This window comes from Haliotis asinina, chromosome 2 (genome assembly GCF_037392515.1).
Source record: "Haliotis asinina isolate JCU_RB_2024 chromosome 2, JCU_Hal_asi_v2, whole genome shotgun sequence".
Lineage (NCBI taxonomy): Eukaryota > Metazoa > Mollusca > Gastropoda > Lepetellida > Haliotidae > Haliotis > Haliotis asinina.
The window spans coordinates 57993603-58014205 of NC_090281.1; the positions used below are offsets into that span (position 1 = coordinate 57993603).

The following is a 20603-nucleotide window of genomic DNA, read 5'->3' on the forward strand; positions in this document are numbered from 1 at the left end:
TACATGCGTATCTCCTGATTCTCAACATGGTACCTCATGAATTGTTGTACCCAATGTCTTCAAATTTAGTGACAGCCTACATTGGGATATTATGCAGACAAAAGTTGATTCGAGTGACCTTGACCTTATTTTCAAGGAAACAATGACAATGTGAACTCTTGTAACAGTATATTTCTTGTTGTACCCAAAATCTTCAATTATGCCAACAGCCTACAGTGGGTGATCATGCAGACCCCAGTCCCGAGTAGGGTTGACTTTGACCCTATTTGCATCTGGGGACATTGCCATGTTTGTAACTGCCAAATACTTTTTTGTACTATGAAATGTTTTAGTGATTTGTAATGTTTCAGTTTTGGTCCACTCCTCATGACTGATCAGTGACAGTCTAAGTAAACTTAAGTCTCAGGGTATTGCATAACACTCCACCACCGAGTCTAACAAAACAGTAGAAGGCTGCGTCAGGTAACCTTTTGAGTGACGCCGACCTGTGACCATCCAATCAAAAGCGAAACCGTTAAATAGATTTAACCAATCTGACAACAGCTACTATTTAGGGATCGGAGGGACTTTTAAAATATTCAGGTCTCTCCACAAACAAAAATCCACATATAACAGAGTTATCTGACCTGCAGTACATAAGCTTTGGTGTTTCTGTTGACATGGTTACCATTAGCCAATATTTCTGCAAGACGACATCCTTGAATATTGCAAAAAACAATATTTTCAGCGACTGTTTACTCACTGTTGTCATGGTTGTAACGTACGCCATGTGCATCACCTGGAAACGAGCGTACACTAAATAGCATTTGGAATCGTTTGGGTATGAACCTTTTTGAGATAAAAAGTTCAAAAGGTATGTGCGAATGTGCACTTTCGCGATTTGGTAAGCTGTGCTCTGATTGGTCAATCTCAAAGGTTACCTGACGTGACCTCCCGTAAGGTTTTGTTAGACTCAGTAGTGGAGTGTAACGAAAAGTACTGAGGATAAGTCTATCAGTGATAACACTGTCACACAATCTCCCTGACCTCTAACACAATCCACCCACACTCTTCACGACAATGCAGTACAACTACATCAACAACTGATGTTCCAGGTCTTGAATAAAAAAAAAAACAAGCATAAGCACACATGGTTTCATCATTATAAATTTTTATAACATTCACATGATGTGAAAGCAGTGAAAGGACAAACATGATAGTGTTGGTAAAAGTATTCCAGTGTTTGTACAGGTGTGCAGGTACAAACACAGATGACCTTGCTTGTTGAATCGTCAACCATCACTAACTTATGTACAATCATAAAATATAGAATTACAAGCAACCCAGTTGTTTAGACTCAATAGAGAGTATTCATGTGTAAAAATAGACTCTTGTAAATCGTGTAGCAATTGTGTTGTGGGCCATGAAAAATGCTTATTTTTTGATAAACTGATGCATTTTCATTATGTCAATGTCAACTATTGATAACAGTGAGTAAACAATCATCAGTATTTCTGGATGAAATGGCATGTACTGCTCGCTTCAGAAAACTCATGGACCACTAAACCACAACATTAGACAAGCACCATCACTTGGTTTAGTGCCAACTGCTGTCAATGTCAACTGACATGGGTCATCTGTAGTCACAGGAGCCTAGTAACACTGTTTAACATGAAACTAGAGAATATTCCTGCTATTAGATGGTAAATAATCCAATGTGGATTAGACAATCCAGTGATTGGTATTGCGAACAGTGAGCCACTGTACCTGGGAACAAGGACACCCTATCATCCATGTTCCCATTTACCGGTTTATTTGTCACCCTTAAGTTACTTTTAAGGACTTGTTGGCTCTTCAGAAAATGCAAATAATTTGCTTGTACATGTAAATATTTGAAAAATCTAAATCTAACACTACAATATGTTGACACTGGATTACACTGGGCTAAATCTACTGGTATATTGCTTTCGATTGTGATGAATTAAATGACTCAAGTTTTTCATCTAAAGATATGAATTCTCAATTTCAGACACTTTTTGAAAACATAACCCATGTTGCATGCTGAATTTACATGTCCATTATCTTCAATTTATGATACATGTCAAATATGAATAAATGCATAAAGGTCCCAATATTTCAAACTATTAATGCTTACACTGACAGAAAGTTAAGCACCTTAGTGCTAAGGTATTTGTAACTCCTACATCTTGATACATCAGTCTTATTGCTAAGGTTGTTGTGAACAGCTCACTGAAGTAAGAATCCATTTACAGGTAGTTGACCATTAGTATTGTCATCAAATGCAGATATACAGCTGTCAGTGGGAGTGCCACTATTATAGAGAATCTCACCAAAGAGTCTTTCAAGCTCTTATATATCAAGACGAGTTGATGAAAGTTACAAATATCCATTTCTTCGTGAGGAAGTAATAAAGTTTATCATGAAATCTTAATATATTTGAAATTGGAAGACATCAGCTTGAAACTATCATCCAAAATATGTGTTCCAAATGTTTCTGTTTCAATGGTGACTTGAACATAGAAGTAAAGATACAGCTCCACACTAGGGAGATTACTGATGTCAAGATACTGTCATTACATCACAAAAATCTGCATTGTGATGAAATTACTTTGTAGGATATAATGTTTGATCTCACTCAAGCAAGTATCTAGACAGAATCTAAGATGATACATGTATTTCTGATACAGTAATGCTGAGCATTGGGCTGAGGGGTTGGTCCACTGGCTGCATAGAACTGACAAATACTTTCAACTACAAGTACCAAGGGACCGTTCAACAAAGCAAGACTCCACTCTTACCATCAACTTTGACAATATTACATTAAGGGTTGCTTTGTGGAATGAGAGCCCTGTATGTTACCATACAAAGTTTGAGAGTCTGAACCTTCAAGCATGTTAGCACACTGAAATCCTTCCTTAGAACTATATCTCGGTTTTTGCCTAGCTGAGCAATATATCTTGTGACACAATCTACTGATTTGATATAAAACAGTTTTGTGTGTGAGATGGCATTCTGTAAATTCTGAATGTGTAAAGAACATCATTTCAAACATAGAAAATAAGACGAATCTGAAGAGTCTGACAGTTATGTTTCATCAATATATTCTATCGGCACATCTAGAAGGGAGCTGATGGGGTCCTCAAATCCACCCATGTTCATCCATAGAACATCTTATGGCATCTCCATAATACAATTCTCAAGTAGGACTTGTTTTCAGTTAGGGACGTCACAATTCACACTACAAATGTACATCTGATGACCTGATACATGAAGCATCATTCTTCTATATATTCTGTATTGAATTTCAAAACTTTATCAAGTTCTGAGAAAACTAGATTTATCTTACACCAAAACATGATACCTAAGTGGATTGCATTACACTACTACAATGAGTCTGAAATAACTCTCACGCGAACAAATAACAAAATGGTTGCTGCAAATGGCTTGACTGCAAGGAAGTTGGAAAATTTCATGTGAAAACTGTGCAAATTAAGTTTTTCCATTATACTTTATCACGCCTCAGATATCACAACATGCACAGTATCATGAGTTTAATATACACCAAGTTTTTGAATGTTACAACACAGAGATACATACTCTTTTGGGAGAATTCTAGCACAGAAACCAGCTGAAATATATTATGTTAGAGATCATTATGCTTCTGAAATGCCAAATATCTATATACTCTTTCAATATCATTCTCTAAAACCTAGGTTAAAATCAAACATACAAGGTTACATAAAAACAATTTCGTAAACATTGCAACAGATATTCTTGCTCTAAAACATTTCATTTCTCATCCCTACAGATAATCTCAATAATATAGGACTGAATTATACAAGCTCTGAAGTGATAAAAATCAAATAAATTATATGTACATTTTATATCACATTTCACTTCCTGATAATCATACCCAATCATTCCGTCACATGACTGAAATACTCTCGAAAAACAAAGCACCAATAAGCATTCAAGGGTCCCAGTGATTGGCATATGTACACACAATAAAACCATAAAAGCAAGGTGAAGTAAGTAAAACAGGTATAGAGTTTAAAATAAGTGTTGTGTATTCCTTCAGCAGACATTACTGCTGTTTGCTTTGTACCACAACTCCCATGGATCCATCATGGAGTAATAACGTACCATCCGGATTATTAATGTACCATCTAGGATTTATTAATGTACCATCCAGGATTATTAATGTACCTAGTAGGATTATCAATATACCATTCAGGACCTAAATTTTTTAAGCTCTCTTAGCGCTAAGATTGTTGTGCATTACAATAACATGACTATCTTAGCACAAAGAGAGCTTCGAAAATCTAGGCCCTGGACTAATAATGTACCATTCCAGGATTATTAATGTAATGTTGGGTGAGTCTGGTCTTTCTCAGCCTTTCAATGATTCCCTGTCAACTCTACCCAAAAGTAAGTGGTAATGTCTTTCAAGATACCTACAATATGCGTGTGATAACATTACACACACTACTCCACTGTTAGATCCCCATAGTAGATGATGGTTATGAATATAACATATAACATATTAACTGCACAGAAAAATGCATAATAATCTGACAATCTGTGTCGAACTTTTCGCAATATTATAAACAATACTTTCAGTTATACATGTATATTTTGCCCCAGATATTGTTCATTAAACTGAGGACCTGGCTAAAATTCCAGACTTTTATCTACAGACAAACCTGAAGCACAAAATGCATAGTCACATATATTGGCTTTAAATAGAGACGAAAAACAAAGTGTGCAAGATAATAGAGTGAGAATGTTCAAGATCTTAGCATTCCAACCACTGGGTGAAAACGAATGTCTGTATACACTGAATGGAGCAATGTGTACCTGAATCAGTTGTCATAGTAACAAGAATCAGGACATTGCTATTGAACATCATTATCTGTGATTCTTATTTAATACAAAGACAGCTTTATAAATACACATATACATATCTCTTGTTCTAATCAATACTTGTCCGATATTTCATTAAAAATAAACACAATAATGGAAAGGTAGTCTTTGATTTGATATATCATTCACTGATACTGTCTTTCAGTTGTAGATGTGTTGTGATCCATATTACTATATACAGTCATTAATAGTTCTTTGTTGGACCTGTATTGCAGCAATATATGAATCGATATATGTTTATATATTCAGTGTTCATTTGGATATAGAAGTATTTTCTTTCAGGTAAAAATATGTATCTCTTGTAAATAAACACCCTAAAAATCATATGAAAACCTTATAAAATGGACAAATCACGAACCTCACGAACAACTGCACTGTGCAGAAAATAGCATGAAAACAAAATTTTGAAATTTCCACTGCCTTATCAGTCACAACACTGAGGTGATGTGAGAGGCCTTATCCAAGATAAGAAGATACAGGTAAATAACTCAAGAAAATAATGCCCCCAAAGGCCCATCCTGCAGACAATGAAAAATCAATTGTGTAGCATTTTAACAGGTGAATACTGACTTCCCCCTCCATTATGAACATGTAACGAACAACGTTCTGTCAGCAACAAGGTCTCCACTTCCGAAGACGCTCAGACACATGCCATTGCTTGTTAGGAAATGATTTCATTATTGCTAATTCTAACTTCTTTTCCCTCTAAAACCTAAAGCAAATTTCAGAAATTTCATTACTGTTGGCCTAAGTCTTTCTCTGTTCTTATAAAAGATTGCAGCAGATATACTCCCTGTAAGAGTCTATTGATAGCCAGGGTAATTATACATCAGTCTGTCCATACAGATGGTGATGGAAAGTTAGACACAAAGTGTCGTTTAGCAGGAACCTGCTGACATTTCTGGTCCAACAATTTCACTGATGGTTTATCGGTATGAGAAGAGCTGGCCCATGCGTGGCGCCACCTGGCGGAGGTGGTGATATGTGAAGAGTGCTGTCTGTGCACACCTGGAGGGAGTGGTGATGGGTGTCATCATGGCAACTGTCACTTGAACATACACTCTGTGTCATGACTCCAATTTGAACAATCCTCTGCAACACACAAACAGGAGTTATGATAACAACAGTAAAAGAGTCTGCAAACTCTGACAATATCAAAACAGTGACAAAAAACCTAACAGAAATGGTCAAAGGGCTTCTACATACAGGCAGGCAAAAATCACACATGGAATACTGGGTTGTGTAGGGTTTGCCAAAAGAGAAAAACAGGATCGGGTTGTAAGACTCGCTGACTTGGTTAACACATGTCAACGGTACCCATTTTCACAGATCAATGCTCATTCTGTTTATCACTGGATTGTTTAGTTCAGACTTGATTATTTAGATTGCTGCCATGTAGCTGCAATATTGTTGAGTACAGCATAAAACTAAACTCACTCACTTACACATGCTATACCAAACAAACAGTGTTATAAGTTCAGGAAGGACTGAAGTAAACAGAGATACTGACCCAGATTGATGTGAATAGGGCTGGGACGGGTGCATCTTTTCTACCTTGGTACCCCACCCCAATTACCCTACCTGGATACCTATTAGGCTAATTCCTGCCATTAAATCTGTAAAAACTGGCAATATATTTTTCATCTGAGAGCCTAAAATTTCAACTTTTTCATCATATTAACCATGTATTATATTCAAAATTGGTGACTAAATTATGTCTAAAACTTCAAAGACCATACAACCTTTCAATAATGAGAAAATATCATATTCCACTGTATAATCATAACAGGTCCATGTATTGAGACTGGTACCCAGGTCCAGCTCTTTCCGGGTATCTGGGTTACCCATCCCAGCCCTAGATGTGGATGAGGTTAACTCATTTTCATAAGTGCTATAAGTGCTGGGTTCTACAATGCCACTAAAAGAAGTTTACCAGAAGTCTTTTTGAAATCTTTCATTCCTTAACAATCATTATCATAATGGAAGTATTTCAGGTCAAACTCAGTATTTTCTAACAACTTTGGTTGATCCAAATATTTTCTTACAAAACTCCCTAAACTAATGAATCACTGGTAGAAAGAGTTTGTGTGAGCAGAGCCTAAACATAGCACAAACAAACTATCTAATGGACGGCAATTGTTGAGTCTCCAATAGCAATTAATCGATGGTAGAAACAAAAAACTGCTGACCATCGATTGTTTAGTAATTGGCTTCCTTTCATAAATGTGCAGCGCAAAAAATACAGGATGTTTAGGAGCGTTCTCTCAGCTTCATTGAGTGTATGTTTTAACAGTTCACTTGATCTGGGTTTCAAGTTTCTTGTTTGTAATTCAAAGTGACTGAAACTATTTCAAATTATTTTATTTCGTTTAAACTATACATTGATTTGGGAAAAGACTTCAAATGAGACAATCCATGAAGAAATATACCTACAGTCACAATCAACTATCGTTATCACCATAGCAAGTTGCAATAGGGTATCCCTAATGCAATAGTCGTTTTCCCCTCAACAGTCACCCTTAATAGTGAGACAGTGTGTTGAATACAGCCTGATCTCAGTAGTAGTGCAACCAGAGTTTCAGACAGTGCACCCATAATGTGACCAGCACAGTTGTGGCAATCACATTCTCTCCAAGACTAGCTAACAATGGTCTATGATACACCTGGTGTTGGGAACTGATTGAAATCTAACAATGGCGCAGATTGCATTTGCAAATTTCACATCCAATGTTAAGTGATGCAACTTGTGGCTTTAAAGTGATGACAAAAATATCATGAAAGTAAACTTTGAAGATATGTTCCATCATCATTTGTGTTTAATAAAGACAAACTGTGATAATTGCTTGGCCATCTGATCAGTGTGACCACTAGAAACAACCATGACAGAACCAACCAAGGTATTGTGCAAATCAAGTGAAAACTGTTACATCAGGATGTAAACCTGAACAGGCCTTGTTAACACACTCATTAGGAGAAGACATATTCTTGCTGGCGTAGTTAGGAAATTGGGTTTGGTTACTCATACACTTTTGGCTGACTGCCCTTGATACCATCAGTTAATAGAAAAAAATTATTTATGTTTATCATGAAAATGCCACAGTTTACCACTATCATCTGTATAGCATGTTTCATAATAAAAATATTCAATGATTTTGAAGTTCCACTCTGGAAACCTGCATTTCCAACTCATAGAAACAAAATAATACTAAAAAAGAATAAATCTCATTTGTTTGTCACTAAACTGATCCTTTAAGTAAATTTCAAAAAGAAACATTCATCAGTGCTGGATTTCTGCTCCCTGAATGGAAAATAGGACAGACAGAGAGACAGACAGACTGATGAATGCCCCCACAAGGGGACCTACCCAGGTGTTGTGCTACAGCATCAGACCAGGCCAGATCTTGCTAAACAAGGTGTGTGCAATGTGAAATGTGATGCAGTATAAATATCTAGCTACCACTTCAACTGCTGCCGTACCCCTCGTCCGTGCTGAGGACTGCATGCTCCTGGGCAAGGGCAGCTAATTCCTTCGTGAACTCATCTAGGATGATGGCACAGTAGACAGCGTTCCATGTCTTCAGTGATTCCTCTGCACTGTTGGATGGCTCGTCCTGTGTTCGGTTAATGAACAGATAGCCTACTCCCCCCGGAACCCGCTGGAGTTGTGCCCCTTTGTTCCCAATGTGAAGACCTTTCTTACTGGCAGGGCTCCGTCGGAACAATAGGTCACGGAGTGACTGGGAAGGGCTTCGTTTTTCTGTAATATAAAGGAAACACCAAGATGTGTCAATTATTAGTAACATTAATCTCACAAAAATTACACCTAATTTTTTACATGATGCCATTTCTGGATGAAATATGTGTTTGCTTGTCACACCGAAAACCAGAGTCTGGCTTCCCCACGTGTACAATGTGTGAAGCCCGTTTCTGATGTCCTCCGCCATGATATTGCTGGAATAATGCTAAAAGCGGCATAAAACCAAACCCACTCACTCACTCACCCACTCCTTATGTGGAGTAATGTTGTTTTGTTAAACAACGTTCACACTAGCAAATGAGTAAGGAATACCTTTCGTTGGGATCTCGGAGATGGTAGCCGCCCGAATAGGTTTGACGGGAGATGATCCAAGACTGGCCGGAACTGGACTGAACCCTGCACTGAAGAAACTTTCTTCTCTGGACAAAAGATTCTTCCGAGCAAGGATGATTAGATTTTCAAAGTTGGGAATAGTTAAGGCATAGCTGTCCACTCTCTGGCGCACCGAGGATAGCACCTAGAAAAAACACAGTTGGCATTTAGAGACATGCTAAAGCTGGTCTGTAGTTGGACTGACACAGTTCCTCTATTAACCCTGACGGTGTCCTGTGTAAATGTATACAAAGTGGCAACTCACTGTCTTACTCAAATTCTACAGTCACTTGAAGGGAACGATTGGAAAAAATGTGGGTTGAAAACGAGGATATGATTTAGCAAGAAGGTACTCATCTGCATGAATGATTTGACTGTGGGTTGAAAGATGAGGTTGTGGTTTAGCAAGTCATTACTCACCTGCTCAAGCAACTTAACGGTACATTGAAAGACGAGGATGTGGTTTAGCATAAGGGTACTTACCTGCACCATCTGCACAAATGATTTGACTGTGGGTTGAAAGACAAGGTTGTGCTCTAGCAAAGAGTTACTCACCTGCTCAAGCGACTTAGCGGTACAATGAAAGACGAGGATGTGGCTTAGCATAAGGGTACTCACCTGCACCAGGGATTTGACTGTGGGTTGAAAGACGAGGTTGTGATTTAGCAAGAATGACCGGAGTATGGGCTGAGGGTAGGCTCCCAGCTGGGCTACAATGCCAGTCAGCAGCAGGTTCATGTACAGAGAGTTCTGAGTCATACTCTCCAGCTTGGAGAACACTGCAGCCAGGAACGGGCCTGCAACCAAGGCATTGATATCAGACTTTTATTATCATATTAATACCTGAACTTTAACAGGTTATTTCTGTAATTATTTTCTGTATTCTATGGAAGCCCTTACTAGACATTACCTTCAGAATAATCTCCTGTGACTGTTAGATATTGCCCCATGTGTGTACTGAAGAGGGGTGCAAATGAGATGACTAACATGACAATGTCATCAGAATATCATTATGTATCATCACCCTGTTGCCGATTATGTAAGTATATAGTGGGAAATTACTATCCTACCATTTCACAACTGCCTTTCAAACTTCACCAGCCATCAACTACCAACACCAGACAGTCTTCAAGATTGACAGTATCCTGCATCATATCCTGCCAGCTCTTAAGTATTTATATCTTTAACCCACACATTTCAACAAGGATCCTCTTTCTTAGGTTTAGCTCTGGGACACAGTGACATGAGAGTGGCCGACCTCTCTCTAGTGACAGCACACAAAACAGATGTGAGAATGACTGACCTATGTTGGGGGCACTGCTGGAGTAGCGTGGTGTGAAGGCCCGGGAGGAGACGGAGGGGGAGGGGCTGCAGGGCATGTCCACTTCTGTCCACCGACTCGGCGACAGCGTCAGGTCAGGGGTCAGGAAGCTTCGTTGAGGTAGCTCCTGTAGAACCTTCTGGGCATTGGATCGGTCAGGAGAGGACATGGTGATCTCCACGTAACTTGACATATCCCTGAGGTTGAGGCTACATGGAACCTCCACGTTGGACCTGACCGAACTGTGACAGCTGCTGCCAGATTTGTTTCCCTCCTGGGAGTACAAAATAGTGTCATTCCCAACTGAAGCATTGAAAGAATGGGACATATTTGATAGCACCGATTCTAAACTCTGCATACTGTCCTCTATAGAAGAAATTGAACCTTCAACTGGGTCCAGTTCATCAAGGTAGCGAATAAAGGAATCTAAACTATCTAAAGATGAAAACAGTTTTGAAAGACTTGGTGATGTCACCATCTCACTATTAGATAAATTATTGCACAAAGGTGACGTGTTTCTTCCTAAGCCTGGTTCCGTTGATTTATCCACACTGCCGTTAACAATAACATCGGCTCCACTAGAGTTCGAGTTCACATTGCCATGGGAGAAGAGTTGGACTTTGGGAGACATTGTCTGTGCACCATCGCCTCCATTATCAGATGTAGGTTTAACCCGAGATTCTGACTGACTTTTATCAGCATCAGCTTTGTTCACATTTGCTGCCTTGTCCAAGAAACAATCAGGTGGGGGTGTCTCTCCATTATACGGGGCAGACCAGTTCCTACATGCTCGGGCACATTTCGTTAATCGATAACGAGCATCATGTAAATATTCAAAGTAGCTTGTTTCAAAGTCCTCGATTCTCATCTCAGAAGTAGTGGGTGTCTGAGGACTCCTTTTGGCAGGTTCCTGTGTTGCCCTGGCAACAAGAAATTACATCATCAGGGAACAGCCCAAAAGAAGTTACAGAAGTAAAGCAGGTAATATACAATAATGACAAAGATGCTTAGAGATTGCACAAGAGAAAATGTATACAACTAATCTGAATTATTTCAGTCAATTTAAATGGGGAACAACATGCTGGCTGGGGTCATTTTCAATGCGCATCATCCATCAACATACTGTCCACACAACAAACATGCAAGCATTGAACAAGGCAATACAGTTTTGTGCAAACAAAAACAAAAATAAATGTCACACATTCGTGTCCTAACAATCCTGGTGATGTTTCTGTGGACATGCAAATCTCCAAACAGCAGAACGATGTGACATTTTCTCAAATGAAAATCAATCCAAGCTCAGTGCAATTTCTCAAAAAGTCACAGATATGTCGGTTGTCTTTAAAGAAAAGCTGTTAAATGTTTTTCCAGGCATGGAGAATATGAACTAAATCCAACAATTCATAAATTATTGTACATTTTCTTTTTAATGTATTTTTTAAGACTACTACGACACAACTGAGTCAACTCAACCTTTCACTCACCTAGACCCAGTGGCCATATACGAACCTATGCAGATCTGCATTCCAGTAAGAAGTAATTATTGTGAAATAAACAAATGACTATAAAACTGTATTAGGGAAAGTTAATTTGGGGTAAGATATTATACATATATCCAATACACAAGCGATGTAATGACGAGTAACGATACACAACTTTCAACATGTTTTAAAACCAATATATTTTAAGTATTGCTATGAAACTACGAATGATCTAAAGTTCAACTTGAATTGAAATCTAAAGCAACAGGTCAGTCAACCATGTGTATCATTACTTCTCAGGTAGATGGAGAATGAAAGCCAACAGGCGATGACGCTGGAAATATTCATAGCATCGGGCATCAGTGTTAGTGAACCACTTACGGTACAAGCTGGGAATTGCTTCGCTTAGTCTTGGAGTTCTTTCGGGTGAAAAAATCTCCAAAAGGTTTGTTGGGCCTTGCGATTGGGTTAGGACTGCTCGAGGGTCGTCTAGTTCTACTGTTTCTATCATTTAGGGAGCTACAGACAAAATAAGTGCACAAATAACCAAAATGATTCCATACACACCATAACCAGTATACATAGTAAGGAACTTGATAGTTTAGTTCATATCACTCGCAGACATATCTGAATCTCTTATTAAAATCATATTTATTACACCAAAAATGTGTTTAAGATGCTGGAAGGCAGAGGAATTAAGATTGAAACAAAAGAATTTACATATTCAGTTCACAAGGTTTCTACAATGTTGAGTGAGTGAGTTTAGTTTTATGAAACTTTTATTGCCAAAATTCCAGCAGTATAAACACTGGGCAGACTAGAAATGGGCCTCACACATTGTACCCAAATGGGAAATCAAACCTGGGTCATCAGTGTCATGAGCTAACACTTTACCCACTAGGCTATCCCACTGCCCCTTTAGAACGTTGACTCATGTGAAATGTCTGCCAGATATTTGTTAAATTATCAAGTTTCTCTCGTGAAAAAATATGTGTAGATGAAGGTTAACAAAATATGTCAGAGCTTGAAAAGACAAAGAGCAAGTCATAGCAGAGTGAATGCATAACCCTGATATCAGATGTTCACAAGTCTCCTGGGTCAAAGTAGAGGGCAATCACCATGAAGTTGAAAAATACATATACTTGTAACAGCCCTTCGTATACCATGAACAGAAACAAAGAAAGATCACTATAAAGTATCCTTTCAAATATTTGCTTTCCAAACTGATATTACTTTCCTCTAATGATGTCATCACTGCATCAACACATGGATCCTATAGATAATACTATCAATCAAACTGATGATTCTGAACATTCTAACATTGACTATTGTGGATGTTATCACCAGAAAACTTAACAGTGTGAGGAGTGCAACGGTTACTATTTTTATGATTCTATCCACAAAACTAATGACAGTCTGCGGGGTACAAAACTTACTGTTGCTAATGTTATTACCAAAGAAGCTGAGGGTGAACTAGGGATTCACAGGATGGGAATTCCTGCATGCATAAAAATTGACAATGGATGCAACAAGATTTATTTGCACATCCGAAGAAAAAGTGTAATCACTTTTTGTAAAAATTCCACTCACGTAACAATAAGCTATAACTGAGTTTGCTACAAGCTGGGTTATAGTATCATTTGCAATTTAACAGCAGCAATAATTTATGTGATGATCATGATACACAATACAATAACTGTAGTACTAATAATATTCAAGTGTCTGGGACCTAATTTTTGACCCCTGAAAATTAAGAGTCCCAGCCACCCTCAAATGCAGTACTCAAGGTAAAAGCCTGGTGTACAGTTACTGATGCTCTTTCCCATACAGCTGAAAACACTCCCAATTATTGATGCTGCTACCCATAGAACTGTCTACAACTCTGACTACATGTATCATTGATGCTTGTATCTATACAACTGCTGACAGTCTGATTGGTACACAACTAACTACATGTACTATAGATATTTGTATATAAACAAACACTGCACCATTGACTACATGTACTAAATATGCTTGTATCTATACAACTGCTAACAATCTGAAGGGTACACCACTGACTACATGCATTATAGATGCTTGCATCCATACAATTGTTAACAACCAGAGGATACACCACTGACTACACATATTAAATATGCCTGTATCCATTCAACTGCCAACAATCTGAAGGGTACACCACCACTTATAATAGGTGCTTGTATTTGTACAACTGGTAACAGTCTGAAGGGTACAACACTACTTATTAAAGACGCCTGTATCTATGCAACTGCTAAAAGTCTGAGGAGTACAACACTGGCTATTATTGGTGTTTTTATTCACACAACAGTCTCAGAGAAGTAAGCTGAAGGATAGATTTTAGACAAAACTGAGGAGCATGCAAACATCATGAACATGGCCAATTTCTTCATACAGAAACTGTAATGTACATGCTGAATATCACAATTTTTCCCTAGACAGTACAGCTTGTTCAGCTTGACCTGAGCTAATCTACATATGCATGATGTGGTAGGTCAGTTGGCACAAACAGCAGGTTGAGTTCACTTCAATAAGGGAGCAGAGTATGTTAAATGGCGATCTTGTCTTCAGACATGCTGACAATCAACTGACAAAGGAGCACTCCTTCATAATAATAAACCCAACCAGTTGTGACAGTCATACAATGCATTAGTATTCACTTGATCAGGTCAAACTGAACAAGCTATACCTATATCATGGTCTGAACTAAAGCCAAGGGCGTCTCAGTCTAGTAAGTGTATCATGGTCTGAGCTAAAGCCAACGGCATTTTTGTCAACACTGCATATAATTTTCTGGGCCACAGTGAAAGGTATCTTGGTCTAGAGTGTCATATACATCATAATCTGATCAACAGACAAAGTCATCCAAGTCTTGTAAGCATATCATTTTCTGGTACAGAGGCAAATGTAACCTGGTCAACACTATTTGTATTATAGCATGTATCACAACAAAGGACATCTCACATTAATACATATTGTTACTAAGGTTAATGGTAGGTTACATTTGTGGCAAAGGATTCAAGCACTCAGGTATTCCTGGCCACAAACTGTACATAATTAATGGCATGTACCATACCCCTCCCAAAAAAAACCTTACCATCTACAAAGAAAAGTATTTGTAATGAAGAAAAGACCATGTTCAAGATGACCAGTGACATTACAGCAGAAATACACAAGCAGTTAGTGGTGGCATGACCGGACGATGCAGTGTACCTGGTTGAGGGAAGTGTCTTATCGTTACTGTGAGAGGAGGATTTAGGACTTTCTGTGCTCCTCGACATGCAGCAGGATGGTCGCAGAGACAGGAACTTCTCCGCACTTTTACTGTAAAGGTCAAGGTCCTTCACCGACCTTCGTTGACTGACCATTACATGGGTACAGGGAATCAGGTATCTACAACACAAGGGTTATTTATTCATTATTAAAATAATAACTGATCAATTTGTGAGTTCAGCTAATAATGTCTGTTACAGTTGTTCAGTGTAGACGAACAGTCTGTATCTCTGAGTAAATGAGTTTAGTATTACGCAGCTTTTAGCAAGTTTCCAGCAATATCACAGCTGGGAACACAAAAATGAACTGTGGGGAATCGAAAATAGGTCTTCAGAATCACAAGTGAACATTTAAATCGACACTGTCCCAGTATCTTTGCAGTCTTTTTACCAGTGATGGCAATTCTGGTATTGAAGAACATGACATGCTACTTACTTGAAGACCAGCTGGAGCATCACATCCTCACAGTTGAGATTAATGAGGGTCTTGAACAATGACAGCGACACCAGGGACAGCTGCAGCAAACATACATGACATGTGGTCAATCATCATCAATGGGGACTGCACCAGGCTCACCAGCAAACGCTGACGTGGCTCTGGCTTCAGTTACATCCACTGGACCATGTGCTAAGCAAAACCAGATTCCATTTTCTTTCAGCTTATACTCATCCCATGCTTTCAGCCTATACTCATCCAATATGTTTCAGATTATACTCATCCAATATCTTTCAGCCCATACTCATCCAATATCTTTAGACCTTTACTCATCCTATTCTTTCAGCCTATGCTCATCCAGTATGTTTCAGATTATACTCATCCCATTCTTCCAGCCTATGCTCATCCAGTATGTTTCAGATTATACTCAACCCATTCTTTCAGGCCATACTCATCCAATATCTTTAGACCTTTACTCATCCCATTCTTCCAGCCTATGCTTAACCAGTATGTTTCAGATTATACTCATCCCATTCTTCCAGCCTATGCTCATCCAGTATGTTTCAGATTATACTCATCCCATTCTTTCAGCCTATACTCATCCAAAATCTTTCAGACCATAAGTAATCATTTTCCTTCAGACTACACAGATCCCCTTCTCTTTCAAATTATACTAACACACTCCTAATCAACCTATAGGTATCCATTCTGTCATCCTTCACATATCCATTCTGTGTCATCCTTAACATATCCATTCTGTATCGGCTTCAGATGATATTTTCCATTTGTCCATTAGCAATAGCATGAATTAATCGACAAACGGCTTCCCCCAAATCCCCATTTCAGTTTCAATTCTACTAGTTGATAAATGCATTTTAGTCTATCAACATAATCTCCAATATCAGCAAAGCCATAAATGCTCCATATTCAAGAACTTAGCATTTTGGGGCTGTGAAAACCTCAAAAACATGTAACAATCATTTCTCATCTGTTGTCAGTGACTTTAGTTTTAAGCTGCACTCAGCAATATTCCAACCATATGGCAGCAGGCTCGAAATAGTCAGGTCTGGACCAGACAATCCAGTGACCAACAGCATGAGGATCAGTCTGCACAAATGGGAACTGATGACGTGTCAACCAAGCGAGTAAGCCTGACCACTCGATCCTGTTAGTGTCCTCTCACAACAAGCATGGGTTACTAAAGTCCAGTTCTAACATAGATCTTCATGGGTATATCTGCTAAGTTGGCTAGCCATAATGCACTGAGAAGTCTTTTACACATTACTGATCCCCTTATTCCCGCGGGAAGCTGTCACCCCCCAGATTCTTACCCGTGAACTGGAGTTGATTCTTGTGATGAGTGAATCAAGGATGATGATCTCATCATTCTTCTCCAGCAATATAAATTTGAGTACAGCTCGGATGAGAACTGGCTCTGTGATACGTCGCAGGAATAGGTCGAGGTATGCAGTAGCTGTCATTACTTCCTCTCGGGAATTCTGTAACATACCACACAGTTCATTTAAACAGGAAGTGTGACAAGCAATGTCGCCTTTTCAAAGTCCTCAAAACATTTGAAGTGGTCCTGGGTTTACATGTTGTGATAATATGGACATTATATGGATAAATCTATTACATATGTTTGGATGTAATTTTTAAAAAATAAGTTTTCATTTACAGATTTATATGTTTAAGTCATGACAAAATTGAAGATACAGTTCACTTAAACATGAAATTCATTGACAACCTGACCAGTTGTAGTCGAAAAAATCTTTAATGTTTGTAAGTAAACATGTAACTTTCCAACATTAATCTGCTCTATGTTAAAAGTAAGTTTCAGCTGATATATTCAGAAAGATGATCAATCTTTACATTTGACATATTTACATAATATCACTGGAGAAAGTGAACAGAAAATTGATGCATTCCTTACTGATGAAAAAAAATAACCTTTGCAAGAATCTTCAGTAAAGAAGTGTGTATACATGTGACTGCATTCAAAAGCTAACAAGCATAACATCATATATATATACACATTTTGACAGAACTATAACTTCCAACAGTTTCAATACACTATCACATGATCTGATCATCTACCAGTTACATATCTGCACAGAAGACGTCACACAATGTATGCAATATTCCAGAACTAAATCAAAATGAGAAAACATTGCTATGCAAGCACTGTCTTTAAAATACTGCATTTCATAAACAAAAATAAAATCATTCCACTTTGGGTAATAGGAGTGCATTGTTAGATAGCTACAATCCCAGTATCATATATTAAGCAATCCCAGTATCATATATTAAGCAAAGTGAGAGTCAGGAATACTGCAACTCAGATTCAGAAGTATCCAAGAATGGAACGGGCATACTGGTGGTTAATACTGTGAGCATCGATCCATATTCAGACACGCAGTGCACAGTGACACTCTACATCTGTTAGCATTGCTCTGTGACAACCCACTTGAATCTCCACAACAGACAAACCTGATACCAGTGTTTTAATTTGCTCATAAAGAGTCAGTGTGTGAGACTGTCAATTTGGTTAATCATTTTGAACAGTATTACAGCTATATGAAGCATGTCAGCATGATTAGGGAGCAAAACCTGAAATGGTGGTTGTCTTTGACATTGATCACTTTGGTGAACCAACCATTCTATGATTAAGGTGCCACAAAGGTAAACATAATCAGGAGCTATCTCGGATTCAAACCCACAATCAAAGGTTTCAGCATGGTCAAGATCACTATGAGTGTGAGGATCACGATTAATTCAAGGGGTAAACAATACACGGATCTCATTCAGGCTAAGGATCTCAATCAGGCTAAAGCTCTTAATCAGTCCAAGGAAAACAAACATTACAAGGACCTCAATCCAACCAAGGATGACAATCAGTCCAAGGAAAACAAACATTACAAGGACCTCAATCCAACCAAGGATGACAATCAGTCCAAGGATCATAACAATCAGTCCAAGAATCACAATTAAAGAATAACGATCATCAGTCCAAAGAAAACAGCTGGGCCATAGATAACAAACATTCCAAAGATCATGATGAGTCCAAACATCACAATTAAAGGACAATAATCAGTCCAAGAATCACAATTAAAGAATAACGATCATCAGTCCAAAGAAAACAGCTGGGCCATAGATAACAAACATTCCAAAGATCATGATGAGTCCAAACATCACAATTAAAGGACAATAATCAGTCCAAGAATCACAATTAAAGAATAACGATCATCAGTCCAAAGAAAACAGCTGGGCCATAGATAACAAACATTCCAAAGATCATGATGAGTCCAAACATCACAATTAAAGGACAATAATCAGTCCAAGAATCACAATTAAAGAATAACGATCATCAGTCCAAAGAAAACAGCTGGGCCATAGATAACAAACATTCCAAAGATCATGATGAGTCCAAACATCACAATTAAAGGACAATAATCAGTCCAAGAATCACAATTAAAGAATAGCAATCATCAGTCCAAAGAAAACAGCTGGGCCATAGATAACAAACATTCCAAAGATCATGATGAGTCCAAACATCACAATTAAAGGACAATAATCAGTCCAAGAATCACAATTAAAGAATAGCAATCATCAGTCCAAAGAAAACAGCTGGGCCATAGATAACAAACATTCCAAAGATCATGATGAGTCCAAACATCACAATTAAAGGACAATAATCAGTCCAAGGACCTCAATCTAGTCGAGAAACAAAATCACTACTGGGAGAAATCTGAGAATAAAAAATAAACAAAAAAACCAAACAACTTGTTGCTTTATCCAGCAGTTGAATTATGTTTGGCCTCATGAGTTGAAATGATCATTGCCCATATAGTAACACTGATAACTACTCAAGACCCGTGAAGTCCCTTCAGCAACTCATGCTTTCCATAAAAGGTGACTATGCTTGTCGTAAGAGGCGACTAACAAGAGCGGGTGGTCAGGCTCGCTGACTTGGTTGACACATGTCATTGTTTCCCAATTGATGCTCATGTTGTTGATCACTGGATTGTCTGGTCCAGACTCAACTATTTACATACCGCTGCCATATAGCTGGAATACTGCTGCGTGCGCATAAAACTGAACTCCCTCACTCACTCACTGATAACTAGTCAAAGAGCCACATCAGGGCTAGTGATGTGAAAGTCTGTATCCTGCTACTTGCCACTCTGCCACATGAGATGGTCTCCTTGACTACATTGTCCCATCTTGACATAACAAGGACCATACACACAAAGATGCATGCTACTTTCACTGAGCACCATTCCAGAAGTATACTATGTAAGATGTGAAAGGATACATATCTGTTTAAATTCTCATGCACAGTCAGATAAGATATTACATGAGAACCCCAAAGAGTAGACAAAATACTTTCTGCAATGTTATATACTTTCATGCTTTAAATAATTATTTCAGCAAACCAACTGGTAAACTGTATTAAACATGCTTATATATGTATGGAAAAGGTTCTATCAGAAAAATGCACAACTTACATCAAGATCCATTACACAACCACTCTAAATCAAAATATACAAACATATGACAACATTAAAATGTAAAAATTCACTGAATAAGGTTGACTAGTTTAACAGTTGAAGGTTGACTAGTTTAACAGTTGAAAGTTGACTAGTTTAACAGTTGAAGGTTGACTAGTTTAACAGTTGAAGGTTCATATGGTTCATATGTGGAACTTTGATGTTATTTCATAAGCGGACCTTTGATGTTATGCCATAAAATGCCAATACTAGACACAAAATGAGTCATCAACAAAAAATCTGTTGGTAAAAGCAGTAATGTTCAGATGACAGCAAATGTATTTTAGGCTATCCATCTGAATTATGAAACCTGGAAAATATATCACCGAAGTTTTGGATGAGAGTTAATGTCCTTGGAAATGAGACCTTGATCTGAAACCCTGGAATTCTCCCAAATCTTCTGATTCCAATACTCAACATGTATCAAGGCTATTATTTCCACCTCTCAGATTACTAATCTCTAGCAATATGGC

General features: G+C 38.2%; 1 protein-coding gene across 6 annotated transcripts in view; it reads right to left on the reverse strand.

Moving 5' to 3' along the window:
* Window positions 1–3536: 3536 nt before the first annotated feature.
* The window catches only part of LOC137273990 (FHF complex subunit HOOK-interacting protein 1B-like), a 46121-nt gene continuing 29054 nt past the window's right edge, over window positions 3537–20603 (reverse strand). For 3 of the 6 annotated variants that reach the window (XM_067806929.1, XM_067806928.1, XM_067806932.1), the window contains 9 exons: window positions 16912–17079; window positions 15581–15660; window positions 15086–15265; window positions 12236–12373; window positions 10356–11293; window positions 9671–9849; window positions 8993–9197; window positions 8401–8680; window positions 3537–6015 (listed from right to left, as the gene is read on the reverse strand). In XM_067806929.1, the coding sequence (XP_067663030.1) occupies window positions 5991–6015; window positions 8401–8680; window positions 8993–9197; window positions 9671–9849; window positions 10356–11293; window positions 12236–12373; window positions 15086–15265; window positions 15581–15660; window positions 16912–17079 (2193 nt within the window). In that variant the 3' untranslated portion in view covers window positions 3537–5990. Of the gene's footprint in view, window positions 6016–8380; window positions 8681–8992; window positions 9198–9670; window positions 9850–10355; window positions 11294–12235; window positions 12374–15085; window positions 15266–15580; window positions 15661–16911; window positions 17080–20088; window positions 20113–20603 lie in introns of all 6 variants that reach the window. The other 3 variants (XM_067806931.1, XM_067806930.1, XM_067806933.1) reach the window with 3 other exon arrangements.